The 17,079-nt window shown below is 49.3% G+C and overlaps 3 protein-coding genes across 3 annotated transcripts; all 3 read left to right on the top strand.

The window, feature by feature from the left end:
• The first annotated feature begins 6,767 nt into the window (after positions 1-6,767).
• LOC143355090 (dynein axonemal intermediate chain 3) lies at positions 6,768-10,092 on the top strand. Its single transcript, XM_076789600.1, has 2 exons — positions 6,768-9,881; positions 9,952-10,092. Exon 1 carries the CDS (start codon positions 6,990-6,992, stop codon positions 9,873-9,875), a length of 2,886 nt encoding a protein of 961 aa, XP_076645715.1. The 5' UTR covers positions 6,768-6,989; the 3' UTR covers positions 9,876-9,881; positions 9,952-10,092.
• Positions 10,093-12,035: 1,943 nt separating this feature from the next.
• LOC143355152 (uncharacterized) lies at positions 12,036-14,789 on the top strand. The gene is made up of 5 exons (XM_076789725.1): positions 12,036-12,121; positions 13,066-13,202; positions 13,834-14,016; positions 14,096-14,206; positions 14,290-14,789. Exons 2-5 carry the CDS (start codon positions 13,089-13,091, stop codon positions 14,362-14,364), a joined length of 483 nt encoding a protein of 160 aa, XP_076645840.1. The 5' UTR covers positions 12,036-12,121; positions 13,066-13,088; the 3' UTR covers positions 14,365-14,789.
• A 143-nt stretch (positions 14,790-14,932) lies between these two features.
• On the top strand, positions 14,933-17,000 carry Sing (MARVEL domain-containing protein sing). The gene is made up of 5 exons (XM_076789713.1): positions 14,933-15,351; positions 15,557-15,918; positions 16,220-16,402; positions 16,465-16,605; positions 16,689-17,000. Exons 2-5 carry the CDS (start codon positions 15,766-15,768, stop codon positions 16,764-16,766), a joined length of 555 nt encoding a protein of 184 aa, XP_076645828.1. The 5' UTR covers positions 14,933-15,351; positions 15,557-15,765; the 3' UTR covers positions 16,767-17,000.
• The last annotated feature ends 79 nt before the right edge of the window (positions 17,001-17,079 follow it).

The raw sequence follows: 17,079 nt of genomic DNA, 5'->3' as shown, positions 1-17,079 counted from the left end.
ACGATTTGAATTTGAAACGTCACTTCACGGAATCTTTGCGTTTTCCGACACAATTTGCGAAGATAAATCGCACACGATCGCCGAGGAAACAAAAGGCAATTAAATTCCGAAGAACGATTAGAAGAAAACAAAAAGAAAAATGCGGTAGGAATTTTTTGAACAAATTTATTTAGGACTCGGAAGCAACAACGAGGTTTAATCGCTTAGTTAAACCTTTTTGAAACGTAATCGAGTAGTTTCGTCGAAAACGAATAAGGCTTGAAAAGATTTGAGAACAGGTGCGGACAAAACGGAAGAACCCGAAAGCGTCTAGAGCGTGGCGATTGGTTTCTTGCGCTTCGACTTGATAGTTGACATGTTAAGGAAGGAATTCGGTAAGGAAGGGGAAAATAGATTACGGTGGGGGAATAGCGGGTCGTTGGTTAATACGTAGGTAGTATTCAGTGGTGAGGCCTGCGTGCGGGCCGTGGTGAACCAACAGGTGTTTTGGACTCGGTTTTACCAGTACCGGTTCCCTTCTCGTCGTTTTCTAGTGGTGCTTGCGCCGGTGCCTTTCACTGACGAATACACCGTCGTCTTCATCTTTACCCGTGGATACTATTCGGCCGGGAAGAAACGTAACATGATGTCCGAGACTGCGGTAACAATGGACGGTTCCAGCAACAACGCCAGTAACAATCCTCGACAAGTGCCCACGGTCAAGACGGAACCGGGTCAACCGAGCCCTTTGGCTGGCATTAGAATAAACGTTGCTTACTTCAGAACGATACCCGGCATCATTAAATTAGTGCAATTGGTGAGTTGCGGCCGCGTTATCTCCCTTCGAATTACTTTTCCGGTACTCCGATAACACCGAATTTTAATTACAGGATGAATTAAGCTCTCGAAATATCGTGTGCGCGACGCGACGATAGCATTAGAACAGATTACAAGCTCGTTGTTCTTCCACACGAACGATAAAACGTACTTCCTGAAGTAATTATATAATTCGTGGACGCGCTTCGTTAATCTCGATATTTCCGTTTCGTTGAATGCCCGCGACAATTGACCTAAACCGTTCCCTCGATGGAAGGGTACTCTTGTTTTGTATGGTGTCGTGTGTCGAATTGAATTTTGGCACCCGATCGTCATTGCTCTTGGCGCCAAGACCCTCCCTACGGTGTCTTTTATGCGGCATTGTTATTTTAAACGCGCGTGTTTTCGGAACACCCACGGTTTACCGAACGGTGGCGTTGCGCGGCGAGACTCGCTCTAGTTTTTCGTACGATGTTTGTAACGTTGATCGGCGAGCACTCGATAGGTATCTTTTAAGCAAACAGCAGACGTACGCATAGTTTGCATCGCGAATAGCGACGTCGAACCTGCTTGCAACGGCGTAACCACGTAACGGTAAACCCCTCGCGGTACTGCTGAAAATCTGTCCTTAAGCAAGCAACAGAAACAATGGCTTCCGTTGACCATCGGGACCAACGATTCCGCGAGACTTTGTGTTTTTATTCTTGGCCGTTATTACGAAGGGCACCGTACGGTCCCCCTGGCCCGAAGCGTGTACCCCGCGTTCCCAGTCGAAATCGTGGATCCCGTTAGGTGATCAGCATCGGTAAGCATCGTTTCTCTCCGGTTCACGCACGTGCAGCCAAAGACACGCCCGGCTACGTTTCGTCGGTTTATTTGCCGCGGATAAACCACCGGTTACTTTCGATCGGTGCAACCGAGTAAAAGTACGCATCGATTCGACCGGTCTCAAAGTTAGGCGTGGAACAGATAACGCGGCGGTGTTCTAAATACATACAACGCGTTGCTCGGCCGGCCTGAGAATGGGAATTTCTTTTAACGAAATCGCATCGTCCATGGAATCGTTTACAAATACGCGCGTAGATGATTTATCGTTGCCCCGTAACGGAAATAGCACGAGCACCGTACAAGAGAATTCGGCGAGATCACGCGCGCTGGAAGCCGACCTTCGACTACTGGTCTAGCGGTCTCCCGGTGCGCAAAAATAGGAAAATGGATGCGTGACCAATCCCGACGGTGACTTTGCAACAGTCCGATTAAATTACCCACAGATGGAAATCAAATACGCCACGCTGTTATTTCACGAGAGAGTTTTGCCGTCGCACGACAATCTCGGAACACGGTCTTTTCCACGAGAACTGTGTTTGTATGTTTGCATGCATGTATATATGTATGTATGTATGTATATTTCTGCGGTCGCGTATTTGCGTGGCTCTCGTAACGGGTACAATTAACGCGATGGTGTTTTTTCCGTGTTTAATCGGCTTACGACACAAATAGTACCCGTTGGTATGTCCAAATTTCCTCGTAAATCTACCGTATTAACGCTACGGAGGAACCGGTTCTTCCCGAGAGAGGACGATCACGCTGCGCGATGAATAAGAAAAAAGGTTGGAACGATTCACGGGGCGACGTTCACGGTGGCATAGTTTCTACGCGATCGGACAGATCTTCCTATGAACCAGACACGTTCGATGGCCATACATGTTCATCCCGATGACCGGGACCATACGTGGCGTCCCACATACTCAGAGCTCCATCCTACTGCCATACGCCGAGGCCGTGGTCGCGGCCGCGGCCGCGGCAACGGTATCGAATCGTCTTATTAAGAATTCAGAGTGTCCTTGACCTCCCTCCAATGATTTTCAATCCGGCGACTCGGATTTACCGCTATCGTGGCTATTCGTCGCGTGCAAGCTACGCGAATTTCAACGTAGCGCCTTAGAAAAAGAAAAAAAAGAAAGAGGAAAAAAAATGCCGAAACCTTGGTCGAAGAACGTCAAAGCATTTCTCATTATCGTCGCGATAATGTTTTAAGAAAATACATAGCAGTCTTATCGTTTTTATCTCGATAACGAATACATACCGCGCCGCAGCCAGAATACGAACGCGAGCTATGCAAATCGAACATCCGATTTGAACGAACAACAAGATTTTCAGCCGCTTCGGGTTAACAAGCGAGCAGCTCGATAATCCAACGAGCACAGTACGCATGTACATACTACGTACGCTCTATGTATCGTGTTTCTCGCACGCGTCATATTTATTCCCGGCTACATACGTACGTAGCGTGGATGTGTGTACCTACCTATTTACAGGTTTAGTTTTACGTTACGCGCGTTACACGCGAAACGAATGAGCCGAACATTTTTCATGGTCACCACCGCTACAGGTCAACTATTCCCGAAGCTCCAAAGTGTTTCTTTAATACGACGCGAATGTAAATTCATGGTCGATCGTTCTGTTGGGCACCGATTAACGGACGAGCACCTTCGCCGCACCCCTTTTCCTGCTCGGTCAGGAAATCGGCTCATGCCCGTCCGGTTTCCTAAAAGGTTCTCCTTTTCAGGCGGAAGCGTCCATTCAAAATGGATCGATCTTAGTAACTCGGGTCACGTTCGGGCTTTGCTCGCGCATCAATTGAATACCTGTGCAACGCACTCTCGGGTTCTGCGGATCGAATGGTTCGATTTCGGTCAGGGTAATTCGAACACGGTCTCTTTCTGGCCGACAATAGTCTTCCATCGACCGTGGGAAGATTACGTGTGAAAATTTCACGCATTTTTACAAACGTAACGTGCGGGATCAGAGCACTCTCGCTGATACTCAACGGTACGGTCTCTCGAAGATAAGCGTTTCCCAATAAGTTTATCGCCCGAAGCTTGTACCGTAAGCTCTACGAAAACAGCTATTTTGTGTTTGCGATTACGTTTGATATTTCACACGGTACGTGTAATGCTCGTAGAAAATACTGCTTCTGCTTGGGGAAGATCGTCTTCGTGTTTTTCTTTTTCTTATTGTTGGAACGTGCAGAAACTTTTCTCAGCCACGCCAGACGGAAAGAATTGCTCGAGGGAATTGTACAATGGCGATTATCACGAGCGTTTCTCGAGTCGTTGTGCCATGCGTTCTGATGGTGTGTAGGTTGGCCGCGAAGCATATCGGCTGGTGCAACAAGTTATGCACCGCAGTTAATTGCACGCGAGCGCTGTATACGCAAGGACAAACCGCGCCTCGGAAACCGCGGCATTTTCAAGTCGATACCGTCCAGTTATGCGAAAATGCTTGTATTGTCGTGGCGATAATCCGACGGGAAATCGATTCGATTATGTTCGGGGATGATTAATCCGTCAATGGTCTCGTGATATCGTGTAACGCGTGTTTTCGAAGAACGACTGCAAGCGATCGACCGGTTGTTGGTCATAGTTACAGTCATAGTCATTCTTAGTTCTCGTCTCGTCTTCGCGAAATGACGCAAACGTATCAAGAAGGAAATTACGTGGGGGTAGAGATAAAATGGCTAGCAGTCTGCTTATGAATGGTGACGTTGCGCCGAGTAAACATGATTCATAGCAACAGCCTTTGTACGTATATACAATGGTCAACGGGACGGATAAATAATTTTTGCGTTGCACCGTTGTTGCAAGAATACGCGTGCGTCGATGAGCAAACGGTCTGACCGTACGGTTCCGAACGTTCATGCGCAAACACAAGCAAGAACACTCCGTCGGAAAATCTGTAACCTTATTTAACGCGATTTGAATTGCTAATGACGAAGCTATTTCTATAATAGGCGCATAATTCACCGTGATTGAACGCGTGCGATATCGCAGTCTCGGTCAAACTCTAGATCAGAGAATTGCACAGCTCGATTTCCAGATAAACCGGCAGATCTCGGTAAAATAAAAAAGAAATTGCAACACGTCAGAAAGCACCGTAAATCCTGCTTGTTGGCCAATTATTCTCAAACGAGTAACGAGCAGGTTCGATTTGCGCGAGTCGATCTACTCACGGCTAGTTATTCCGTTCGTCTTCGTGATTCGTGGTTTCCGGCGTTCACGTTCTCTTTATCGGCGATAAACGGTGCAATCGATTGTTTTTCGTTGATCTCTGTTGGGTTTTGCGTTCTCATCAGCGACGGAGTTTCAAGTCCGTAGATAAAACGAAATGATAAATCTATTCCAAATAATTTTATTTTCGGAATGTTGAGATAAAGTCAGACGCGCGAGTACGAGTCACTGCTGCTTTAGGAGTGTACTTACGTCACCGGCTCGACATAATTGTAACCCGTATTGCCGTCGCTCAGCTTCTTAAACAATCTCGCATCTATAAACTTCGAATCGGAAGATTTCCAAGTCGCTGAACCGGTGCGGTCGATCTGTTGGTCGAACAACCATGAACAACCGTGTTCGAACGTCACGATGCTGTGCAACGTTCCTACACGGTATGTATCGGGTTGTTCGTTAATCGTAATCAATTGAATAAGTAACGAACTCGGGTTAAGCGAAAACGGACTTAACTGCATAAGTTATCGGCGTAGGTTGTAACCGGTAGCTGCATAGTAACCGCGTGTAAGTATGAACGATGCATGTGGGCTGTCCTAGGGTTACTCTTCTAGTCACGTTTTACGGTTCTCCTTACTCGAGTTGTTTGAGCGATTCCCTCAGCTTTAGCCGTCTAAGCGGTTTCCATCGGGCAGATCCGCGGTTTCAGATCGGATCGCGTTACAGATGTTCGCGAGCGTTTCTATAATAATTCCACCGTTCGCATCGTGCAGGGAGTCTGCAGCATTCCTTCGTCTCTCGCGTTCGACGCGAAAACTTAACGACGACGATGTTAGGGATATCGGTGCATCAACGATTGTCCCAATATTAGGGTCACCGTGTCGTTACCGTTCTACGTATCGTTCTCCCCCTGCGGTTATCCAATAATCTCAACAAGTTTAACTGAACCGACCCTTGCCGATATTAGGTGGGAATCTATTTCGCGCGGCATTCCCATAGACCGGAACCGGCATCGATACCTGCGGCATTGTCATTGCGAGCATGCCATGGAATTCGAGGCGGTCCTACAACCGAACAACGCGAGGATTCACCGTAGCCGATACGATCTGTTGTGTTTCGCATGGCCGCTCATCGGTTCCACGTTCGCGGCTCAAAGTGAATGGGATTAGGACGTTCTCGTCAGCCGTCATTACTACGATCGTTAATACGATGCATATGCGAATGCGACGAGCGTGTTATATCATGCGCTGGAAGTCGCGCGCCGAGCTGGCACAAAGTGCAGACCGTTCCCCCCATGAATAATGTAGTACGCCGCGTCGGTCTATATTTTCAAGCCGGTATTCACCGTCCGCAAAGTTATTTCGGATTCCTTATAAATTCTCCGAGTAATATCATTGAACGGGCAGAGGGGAATCGGCGAGAATCGGCGAGAACGATTTCTTTCACGCCACCTAAACAGAGATATAAGTGTATTCATTTCTTATCGGGTTTTCTATTTGTTGGGCGTGTATGTTTAGCGAGGCGATGCCGGTCACCGCATCGCGACGACGAGTTCTCGAAAGGTCGGACGACGAGCTATTTTTATGCAAGAAAACGAACAACAAACAAGAAAATTGCACTCCACGATAAATCCATGATCGCTTCGTTGTTAGATCTGTATTTTGTTTCTGACATCGTCGCCGCGACTATTAATAACTCGAGCGATAGCGCGAGAAAGTTATCGAGCGTTAGGAATTCTTAGTTAAACGCTAAATGCCCGGTCGACGACGTTTTCAATCGGTGAAAGTAGAATTCTTCCTTCGGTGCATGGTTTCAGCGTTCCGATCCTTCGCACTTTCGCGCCCATTTGCCCCACCACACATTCCTATCTCTCCTATACGATATCATACACTGTACACCGCAAGTACACGATACTCGCGTGCACGCCTGCACGCATACCTGCATATACAACAACGCCCGAAATAGAATATTACTTCGAGATTTTATTCGCTGGAGAGTGGTAATCGACCGTGTCGATTTCCGGCGGAGTTGTAAGCCTCTATCGCGATTCGAACGAGGAAAATGGAAAATGCAATTCCGAGAATGGCAGGACGAAAACGGTTACCAGGGTGCGAGAAAGTTTGATCGATTCTCGCACCGAGGCCGAGACGAGGCACCGTTAAACTCTTCGCTCCGCGAAAAGCGCGGCAGATGTCGAGAAAACGGGTTAAGTGTCCGCTGGGTTGGACGCTGCTCGCCGAAAATATCGAAGATGTGGAGCGGGTGAAGCTCGATCTCGAGACGCAACGGGAACTGGGTTGCGTGGTCGGAGAGCACGTGTTCCTGGAATACCCATGGGCGTACGTGGACAGAGACGCTGTCGCGAAACTCGCGAAGCTGTCGACGTCGCCGTTGGCGGCGTTCAGAGACAGGATCGCGGCCTACGAGGCTGAAACCTTTCTCGTCGGCTATTCCTCGAATCGGCTGATCTCCGAAGATTTCGTGATCTGTTTGACCGTGGAAGCGAGACGCGCCGTCGCCGTCCGAAACAAGATCGTCCGGAGGGCTATCTGGGACAGAGTGATCGACAAAGCGAGAAAGAAACCTGCGGCACCGTGGAAATCGTTGGGCAGCGAATCCGAAGTGGACGAGACCCTCGCGAGAGGCCAGAGGGAATTGTTCGAGATAGAAATCGTGTTGCCTGGAACAGCGGTGGGCACCGCTCGAGAATTATGCGACAGAGGTTCGGTCGATTGCCGGGACAGCTATTTGCAGCTCGTAAACGCGAACGAGGACTTCGAAAACGTCGAGAGGAGATTGGTTTGTCGGTCCGTTCAGACCCACTCGCAGCCGCGGGACACGTACGTTCAAACGTATCGCGGGTATCTTAAGAACGCCTGGACGCAGTACGCGTACGAAGACACGCTGAACGGGGAGCCGAATCCGGACCAAGATTCCGAGCAAGGTGTCGAGTCTAGGACAGAATCGGAACGGAACGACGACGAACGATCCAAAGGCAGAAGCGACGCCCGTAGCACGGAGAGCGAGGACGAGCCTCGAGAAAAGACACCGCTGGATTTATTTCTAGAGGCGCGCTCGCCCGAAATGATCGACATCGTCAAGTACAACGCGGCTGTTAACCTGCACGTGGACGACATCGAAGATTTGTCTCGACGCGCGGAACACGGCGTCGAAAGCGTCACCGCGACGACTCTGGTCTTTCGCGAGCTGGTATCGTTCGCCGATGCGAACTTCACGGGGAACAGGGCCGTTTCCGACATTTCCTTGCGTCCTCGATCAACGGAGTGCGTAGCGATCGCGTACGTTACCGGTTCGGCCGAATCTCGTCCGTCGCGAAAGAAAAGATCCAGCGTGCTGGTGTGGAGGTTCGACGATCCTCTTGTTCCCAGTCTGGAGCTCCGAGATCGCAGGGAGATTTGCTCGATCTCCTTCTGCCCGTACAACGACGGCATCGTGATCGGGGGATGTTCCAACGGTCTCGTGGTCGTCTGGAACATCGGAGATCTGATCGCCCAGAAGAAGACCCGTTTCGCCGGATCGATAGGAGACAATCCGCCGGTGGTTCCCGTCTCGGTCGTCTCCGACGAACGTTGCTCTCATCGTCTCGCCGTACGAAGGATCGAGTGGTTGCCCGCCAAATACGGACTAGGACCTGGTAAAACCTCGGGAACGCAATTTCTAACCGCTTCGGAGGACGGTACGATAGCAGTCTGGAATCTCTGTTCTACGTTGTCAAGTTCCCTCGGATCCGACAAGGACAATCCCATCGATTCCTTCCGGCCGAGCTTTCGCCTAGGAATCGGAGACTCTGCCGAGAAACCGCAGAGCTTTAGAACGTTGTCGTTTTGTCTGACGTCGATCGGAGTTGTCGGGGAATGCGACGACAATTCTCCGGGAACGTATCCCGCGCCGAATTCGGAGGAGAACGGGTGCAAAAGATGCCTGTGGGTTGGCTGCACGGACGGATTGATCAGGTGCGGGTGGGACGATCAGATGGTCGCCGGTGAAACGACAAACGTCGTGCAGTGCGAGACTTTAAGCCGCTCGCACGTACACGACGGCCCCGTGACGGAGATCCTAGGCTCCCCTCATCTTCGGGACGTTCTCCTGACGATCGGCGGACACGTTTTCGCAATTTGGAAAGACGATTATCCGGATTCCCCTTTATTTTGGCGGCGGACCGGTTGCCGGTACACGGCCTGTTGCTGGGCCAGCGAACCCGGCGTTTTTCTGCTCGGCGATCGGCACGGCGAAATCGGACTGTGGGATATAAGGAACAGTCTGAGCGAGCCGACCTTTTCGCGGATCGTTTCCTCGGCGTCCATAACTCGGCTGATCTCGTTGAACCGTTCCGTCGACGGCGAGCGCGTCGTCACGATAGGCGTGGGCGACGAGGCTGGATTTTTCCGGGAATTCAGGGAACGTGACCACGCCGTTCCCTGCGACGAAACCTTGGACAGGCTGGACTGGTTCGAGGAGTACGCGTGGAGAGAGACGCGACGGAAGAAGGTGTTCGCCGGATGGCAGAACGATTTTCTCGCGAACGATCCGGCTGTTGTGGCGAGACGATCGGCCAGGTGCGACGAACAACGGAGAAAGGATTTGGAGGAGGCGAGAGCGAGGCTTCGGAAAGAGAACGAACATCGGGCGAGATCGAGACCGGAGAAACGTGCCAGTGCCGTGCCGAAATCCGCGGACGCTGTCTGGAGAGCGAAGGAATATCGCAGAACAAGGAACGTTTTGTTGAAGAAGAAGAATCTGGATCCGTCCGAGTTGGAAAGAAAGCGGCTACCTCTGGTCCTTTCGAACGCGGAGAGGAGCGCGAAACTAAAGAAGGCTCGGGACAATGTCGAGCTTGCGGGAACGTACCTATCGAACGCGATATCCGCGGAATTCGCGGGTCAGTTTGAACCGCGGAACGATAGTTCGGAAACCCGATCGGAAGGGTCCACGGCTCGGCCAAGCCCAGCAAAATCCGTCGACGAATACGTGAAAGAATTCATATCGATACGAGACAAAGCCTCCCGTATATTGGCGGAACGTTTGCGATCGACGCGAAACGATCGAACAGGCTAGAGTTATGTACGTGCGAGTACCGGCATTCAACGCGAACCCACGCGACGACTAATTGGAAAATTTCCGATTGTTTCAGGGTCTTGGGATAATATGCATGGCGTGCGCGACGCCGGCACGAGTCAGCGCCACCCACTGGTTCTTGTTCGTCGCGGTCACAGCCTTCATCGCCAGTCTGTTATGGTGTTTCATTTATTTCCTGTCGATTCGAGAGGCGCTCAAGTTACCGATCAATTGGATTATGACGGTAAGCGAACGATCTTTCGGGTGGGATCGCATTTACCCACTGACAATTCGAGAGACGCGCTTCTGTAATAATAACTTGTGGCTTTTGCAGGAACTTCTAAACACGTCGATATTCGCCTTTTTGTACATGATCGCGTTCATTGCTCAGCTGTCCGTCTGGAGCGCGTTGAGCAGCGGTTTTACATCGTCGAACATCGCTGCCGGGGTGAGTACTCTCGAAAGAGTAAACTCGAAGAGCCTTTAGTTGGCTCGTCGCGACTAGTCGGCTTTTGATCGAAATCGCGAAGTCATGGTTGCTCGCGCTAACGTTTCTTTGGTGTTTGCGCCACAGGTATTCGGCATCTTTAATACGGTCGCTTACGCCGCCGGAGCGTACTTCCTGTACATCGAGTGGAAAAGCAGCAACACGCAGTGAGGAAGAGCGATCAGGGTACTCGAAGAGGCATCAAGGTACCTGAAGAGCACCTACGGCCAGGCTACTACACCAGGGATCTATACCCGATCCTACGCAGCACGATCGATCAACAACACCGAGGCGAGGACACGGTCTTTGAGAAAGGAAAGAAAAACCACATAGAATCCGTCGACGTCGACGTCGACGTCGAAGCTAGTCCAACGAGAGGATCCCTTTCCTACCGAGTGTCGTAGCTCAACCAGAGACTCTGTAATCTATGTGCCTTAAGATTATATACATATACGTATAGTTGAATCGGCTACGCGTACTACGTCGATGATCGCCCTTGCCGCTGTCCGACTCGATCGTCTCGCGACCTCGAATTGGCAAATTCGACTCGATTCGCGACCAAATTCGCGCGAAAGTGTCCTGGACGACTACGAGCGGCGATAACCGATCGTTGATATCTATATACAGAAATTTATACGTACAACCATAAGCAATGTTTTATGTATGTCAGTTCAGGACGGGTTATGGGATCGCGCGGAAGTCGCGTCTCGTCGGTGGCGAGTCTCTCGCGAACGGTATCCCTTGGTCGCGCGATTCAACATTTTCTTGACGGGAACAGTTGTAATTAGAGAGAGTATTAGTACCGACTGTCTCGAAAGAGTCGCGCAGCGAGGTCGATGATATCCATATTGGATGCGAATCTTCCCAGCTGTTTCTCGCGAATGTCAAGTTAGAAATAAGCACAAGTTGCTGTCGATCGTTGGCACGAATACAACGCCGTGCACCGCTCTCCCGTCCAGTTAACTTTTCTAACTGCGTACCTTTTGTCGCACCGTCGCCAATTTTTATTTATAATATATGTATACACAAATTATATCTATATACATACATATACATTTACAATATATCTACTTTGTATAGGTAATATATTTGCACGATTCGAATGCGGTACATTGTTATCTTTCCTTTTCGTTTATTTTCTTCACTCTTTCCTTAGTTTCTTTCACTCGTACGCAAAGGGGCACTCGTGTAATTCCGCGTTCGTCGATGCATACGTGAAACAGAACAAGATCCGTCACGTTACGTTACGAGGCAAACAAAAGTATGCGAGTACGTTGTATTCTCTTCTGTGTACACATTACCATTGAAATACACGATCATTTTTAACATTATCTCGCCTCTCCAGAAACGTTCCCGTGTTTCCTTTCACACGAATTCCTTGGTAAGGTTCTCGGAGAGCGCTAATGTTTTTCTGAACGGAAGCAGGGTTTTGCAAAGACCCCAGAGACGATAAAAGTCGATAGCGAGACGGAAGCATTTCCTTTAGAAAACCTTAACCGGAAGAATTGCAACTTTGATTCCGCCATGTCGAAGTTTATCAGCATATGTTTTCTTCCCCGAGCAAAAAAACATATATATCTTCCATTAAAATAAAAATATAGTTGTTATCTTCGACTATCGTACCCGTGTCGACGATCCTTCTTTGAACCGTTCGCTTATGATATCACCAATGACGTCATCCATGGTAGCGCGTTGGTAACGCAAGCGTGCACTTCAGTCAATCGCAGACGCTCGCCGCGCAACCATCTACCTCATTAAGGTCAGTTTAAGTATTGTATACAACGTCTACGCTTGTCGGTATTGTGTCGAATCGTTCACCGCGTGTCCGCTGGTCGAACGAACAATCTTCTGATCGAACCGGCAATCCCTATTTCGAAACTATCGTTTCGACTTTTATCAAGATTTTCTTTTCAATCGAATTCCGCGATCATGCCCGAGTTCGGAGAAGAAAAAAGCTTTCTCCTTATCTCGTGTCGGTAATTATCAAGGAGAATAGTAATAGCAAAGATAAAATGAATGAATAGGCGGCGGTTGATATCGAGCCGTTGAAGTTATTGTTTTGTCAAAAATTTCTTCTCGCAATCGTGTACGTAGGTGTTTCCTGATACAAAAATAACCGGTGACTGTGCGTCGCGCTAATTTAGGATATGTTCGCGATACGCGATGGAAGGAACGATTTTTCGAACGTACACTTCCGGTATACCGCGTCGTTATAACCTTTTAATTACTGCGGAACTGTTTTTTCTCGTGAACTTACGGTATAGTTTTCGTTCCTCCGCGCCGGGAAAAGGGAAAGCAGTCTCCCAAAGTCATTCACGCGTTATCGATCGGCCGGAAGCTTCGAGGGTGTGTCGCGATCAATGAAACGAAAGGGAAAGCGCCGGTATTCTTCCTCCGTACATAGTAAATCTTCCAGTCAATGTTTTCACGTGATTTCCAAGAGGAAACGTACGGAACAACGGCGGAAAATTTCTCTTTCGAGCGAACGAAACATGAGAACAGCGCGATATTCTTGGGCGTCGAGAAAGAAAAGAAAAGAAGAAGAAATGGCGGAGGATGAGGGGGAGGAGGAGGAGGAGGGTCGACGCGAAATGTAGGCCGCGCCTCGAAATCTCGGCCTTGGCCCTCTTCCTGACCAGAAAATCTTCGCGCTGGAGTCGAGGACCTTTGAATCGTGTAACGCGCTATTCTCTGACATTTCAGAATCGGCAACGAAGGGATCGACAATGTCGCACTCGGTAACCATCAGAACGCAAACCGTGACGAGTAACTCCACGGCAATTATTATCAACACTGGCTACTTGAAAACTTGGGGCGGCGCTATCAAACTGTTGCAGTTGGTAAGTTCTCCCTGGATCATCGTTCGCGATCGTCGGAAGGAAAGCGGTCGATTGAGATCGTATTGAAAAGCTAAGACTCCGTAGATTCGCGGTAAGGTAGAGTGACCACGTTACCGACAAAAATATACGAAAAATCGTTTTACGTGCCTCAACTTTTCGTCCTTATATGAGAATATTTTCCGCTGGGGAAGGGCTCATTCGAAAGAGGAAGGTTCAATCCAGCGCGCGCTGGTCATGAACTGACGAGATTATGCAGATATTTGGTAATATAAGCGTTAGAGGTAGGCCAAAAATTGCCGTGGAATTCAAGCATTTTTATGCCATTGGATGAGTTTTCTGGATGAAATGGTCGGTAGCGCGCGCCAGAAAATATCTCCAGCTAGAAATTGAGCTATATTTTGTCTTGATTCTCTGCGAAATAAAACCAAAAACTTTCCTCCCGTTTCTGGCGTCAGAATTCATAATATCGACAATATAGAGCAAAAAATCAAAACCACGACGTATCTGTGTCTGTGTTTGAACGGAAATTGTACAGCAGTTACCAACCTGCTGACTTTGCAAAAGTCACGTGACGACCCTTGTCGCTTAAATGTACAAACAAATCGTTTGACTTCACGTTGGTTTGCTTCAGATTTTGGGTATCGTTTGCGTGACGATCATTGGACACCACTTCACCGTGTACAGTTCTTATATGGTTGCGGCCGAGTTATTTTTCCTCCTGATAACGACGACGTTTATGATCGGCACCACCATCCTGGTGATCAGTTACTTGTCGTCCCATTCGACGCCTGCAATCATCTCGAAAACCATTTATGTACGTGAGCAGTGGATCACTCGAGAAGTCAACGCGCCTGCGATCTGTCGGCCATTAATGATTTCCGTCTGTTTCACAGGAACTTATGTATCACGCAATAGCATTCGGTCTGTACCTGGCTGCGGCGTTAACGTTTCTGGTGAACGTGTCCAACAGAGGCAGAGGAGACGACACGCTAATGGCTGCAGCGGTAACGCGAACGGAATCGCTTTCTTTTTCGAACGCACGAAGAAGGTTCGTTACCCGCGAAATAATAAATTGTTCGATTTTCAGATCTGCGGATTGGTGAACTCGGCGCTATACCTTCTCAGTACGATCATCGCCATTCGCACTTACAGAGGACTCTGAAGGGGCAATCGTCGCTTTTGTCGTGCAATCCTCCGTCTCGCTTTACGAATCCATCAACCAATCCGTTGTGTCTTATACGAGCATACTATGTACATTTCTATCGTTCTAATCGCGAGCGCATCTACGAAATTTTGAAATCTGTGTTACGTCAACGAGTACAGGATATTTGTTATGTACGCGGAAGCGCGAAATCGTAACCGTATGCGCATATTACATACGCGCGAACGAAAGCAACACTTACCTGTAATAGACTTTTCAACGGGCTACTGGCGTCTGGCGCACAAACGGCTGCACCTACGGGCATTTGATACTTCTGTACAGGCTATTTTTTAACTATATTTGTACAAAGAGTATATTTATGCGTAACTTTTCCGACTGACGATTTACCGACAAATAAACTTTGTAAAATATCTCGTAACGAGAAAGCGGCCTAGTCTCGCACGAACCAGAACAACGAAACGGAATACGAACGATCGCATAGGCACGGAGAAAAGCGGCAACGGTGGACGAACGCGAGTCAGAAAATTTACCCGTCGCGACGACGAAAATGCGGCTTTCTTTCGCACCGGCCATCGACAGGACGCGGAGTTGCACGTAACCGCGTATGCGGGACGAGTTTCAATAAAGATACGCGCGAAGAGCAAGAGAGGGAGAGAGATACAGAGAGAGAGATAGAGAGAGAGAAAGGGAATGCAACGCGAGCAATTAAATTATATATACGGACGCGGACGGAATTTCCTCGTGGACGAGCGAATCGAACCGCGAGATTGATCGGGATTGACAAAATCCACGGCTTCGGCCGTCGGAGATCTCTTTTTGTTCGCGTTTCCTGTGTCGGCGCAGCGATGCAACAGTCTGGCCGGTTCAATGTGCATGCCGGCGCATATGTTCTGGCGCGGCACGTGCCCGAAATAGACGTCCGTATCCTCTCGCGAGGAATCCCACGCGGGGGGTGCTGTCGCGACGTTTCAGCTTCGGAATGAACTGGTACGTTACCCTCAGTTTGCCGGAAAGCTCTACGACAGACGGATCTCGACTCGGATCTCATCTCCGCCGTTAATCCCCGTTAATCGAAAGATTGCCGGTTCATCCTCGAACACGATAATCCGCGGCTCGAGCGCGATACAAATCACCGGGTCGATTCATCGTTTGCCGCGCAACCATACGAATTAATCGCCGTTTAACCAATTAGGGCCGCCGAATCAATGATCCGGGCGTAGACGAGAGACGAGAGACGGGAGGTTCAACGAACTTGTCAATTGCGCCAACCCCCAAGGTTCGACGACGGACGTCGGACAACGGATACTTTCGCGAAATCGTTAACGAGCCCGTCGAGCGAAAACGATCTGATCGCGCGTCGGGAACCGATAGATCACGGATTGCCGCGCGGTGGTGGGTACGATGGGCCGAAACGGAGCAGGGCCGATAATCAGGATGTCGTCCAGCGGCACTCATGCCGCCGGAGGTGTCGAGTGTTGCTGCTGCAGATGTTGCACGTGCATACACGTGGAATTCCTCAAGACCATGCCGGGAATTATCAAGCTCTGCGAAACGGTACGTCCGGTCTCCGCCAACTGCTTCACCAAACACGGTACAGTGTTTACTCGATCTATATGTCCAAAACACGGGGATCTAGTCAGGGACATATGTCGGCCAGGAGATACCATTTTGATCCACGCCGAACGTAGAAAAGGGTAGCGAAGATCCAGAGCCCTCTCGTGGGGTATACCCCGCGGTAGTGGGAATAGTCCTGGGACATTTATCGGCTAGGCATTTGGGACATATATAGGAGTAAACACGGTGCCGCGATAATAACAATGACGACGATCATCTACGGTATGTACCGTGGTTGCAGATAATCAGTGGTCTGATACAGAGCCTGTTGATTAACTACGGTTTGAGGTACAGCACGACCATTGGCTCCGCTTTCGAAGGGTCTTTGACCACGTCTTCCGCTTGCTTTTTGACATCGGCGGTGTTGCTGGCCTGCTACATCGTGTCCGAAAAATCCTACAGATTGATCAGATCGTCCCTTTTCGTACGTACACACAGCTGCGATGGCCCCCGGTCTCGTCTAACGATCTTTCAAAATCATTTCAGGAGATGATGTTCAACGCTCTAGCGTCGTTCTTGTACTTAAGTTCGGCCTCTTATTTGGCATTCTCGACGAAGCTATACCTTCTGCCGGAGTATTACATAAGACCAGGATTCGACGTTTATCCTGCGATGACGGCCGCTTACGTGCGTATATTTCTCGGTAATATTTGCGCGGCGATCGCGCTACCGATCCTACGTTCTCCTGTACGTTTCGTGTGTCTCCACAGATGATGAGCGGCTTCGTCGGGGTATTGCACGGAGCGGACGCTTATTTCTCGTACGTGCATTACAAGAGCGGACGTTGAATCGCGGCTATCGTTCGTTCGAAATGCGTCAAACGAGGATCGATAATCGGATCCGATAATCAGTCAAATGGGTCGAGTACTTCTGGCAGCCGATACCGGTCTGTGCTTACGTCCGAGAAACAGCGAGGATCCACCCGATTGGCTGGACCGTGAGGGGGGAACATTTCAAAGCGACGACGCGACGACTCTGTTTTTATATTTCTGTACCGAACTTGTTGCTCGTACGAAAAGAAAAGTAAATAAATAAATAAATGGAACGCAGCGGAGCAAAATGTTTATGGTGCGAAGCAAATGCGGTTTTCGGAGGTAGGCG

Source organism: Halictus rubicundus, chromosome 1 (assembly GCF_050948215.1).
Source record: "Halictus rubicundus isolate RS-2024b chromosome 1, iyHalRubi1_principal, whole genome shotgun sequence".
Lineage (NCBI taxonomy): Eukaryota > Metazoa > Arthropoda > Insecta > Hymenoptera > Halictidae > Halictus > Halictus rubicundus.
Note: the sequence above shows the minus strand (reverse complement) of the source record. Positions and strands in the feature narration are given on the sequence as shown.

Bases quoted from the DNA above. Each gene is read 5' to 3' on its own strand.
- Sing (XM_076789713.1), top strand. From the start codon at position 15,766: ATGGGCCGAAACGGAGCAGGGCCGATAATCAGGATGTCGTCCAGCGGC. The intron at 15,919-16,219 runs GTACGTCCGGTC...CCGTGGTTGCAG, and splicing joins TTATCAAGCTCTGCGAAACG to ATAATCAGTGGTCTGATACA. The intron at 16,403-16,464 runs GTACGTACACAC...AAATCATTTCAG, and splicing joins TGATCAGATCGTCCCTTTTC to GAGATGATGTTCAACGCTCT.
- LOC143355152 (XM_076789725.1), top strand. From the start codon at position 13,089: ATGTCGCACTCGGTAACCATCAGAACGCAAACCGTGACGAGTAACTCC. The intron at 13,203-13,833 runs GTAAGTTCTCCC...GGTTTGCTTCAG, and splicing joins CTATCAAACTGTTGCAGTTG to ATTTTGGGTATCGTTTGCGT. The intron at 14,017-14,095 runs GTACGTGAGCAG...TCTGTTTCACAG, and splicing joins TCATCTCGAAAACCATTTAT to GAACTTATGTATCACGCAAT.
- LOC143355090 (XM_076789600.1), top strand. From the start codon at position 6,990: ATGTCGAGAAAACGGGTTAAGTGTCCGCTGGGTTGGACGCTGCTCGCC.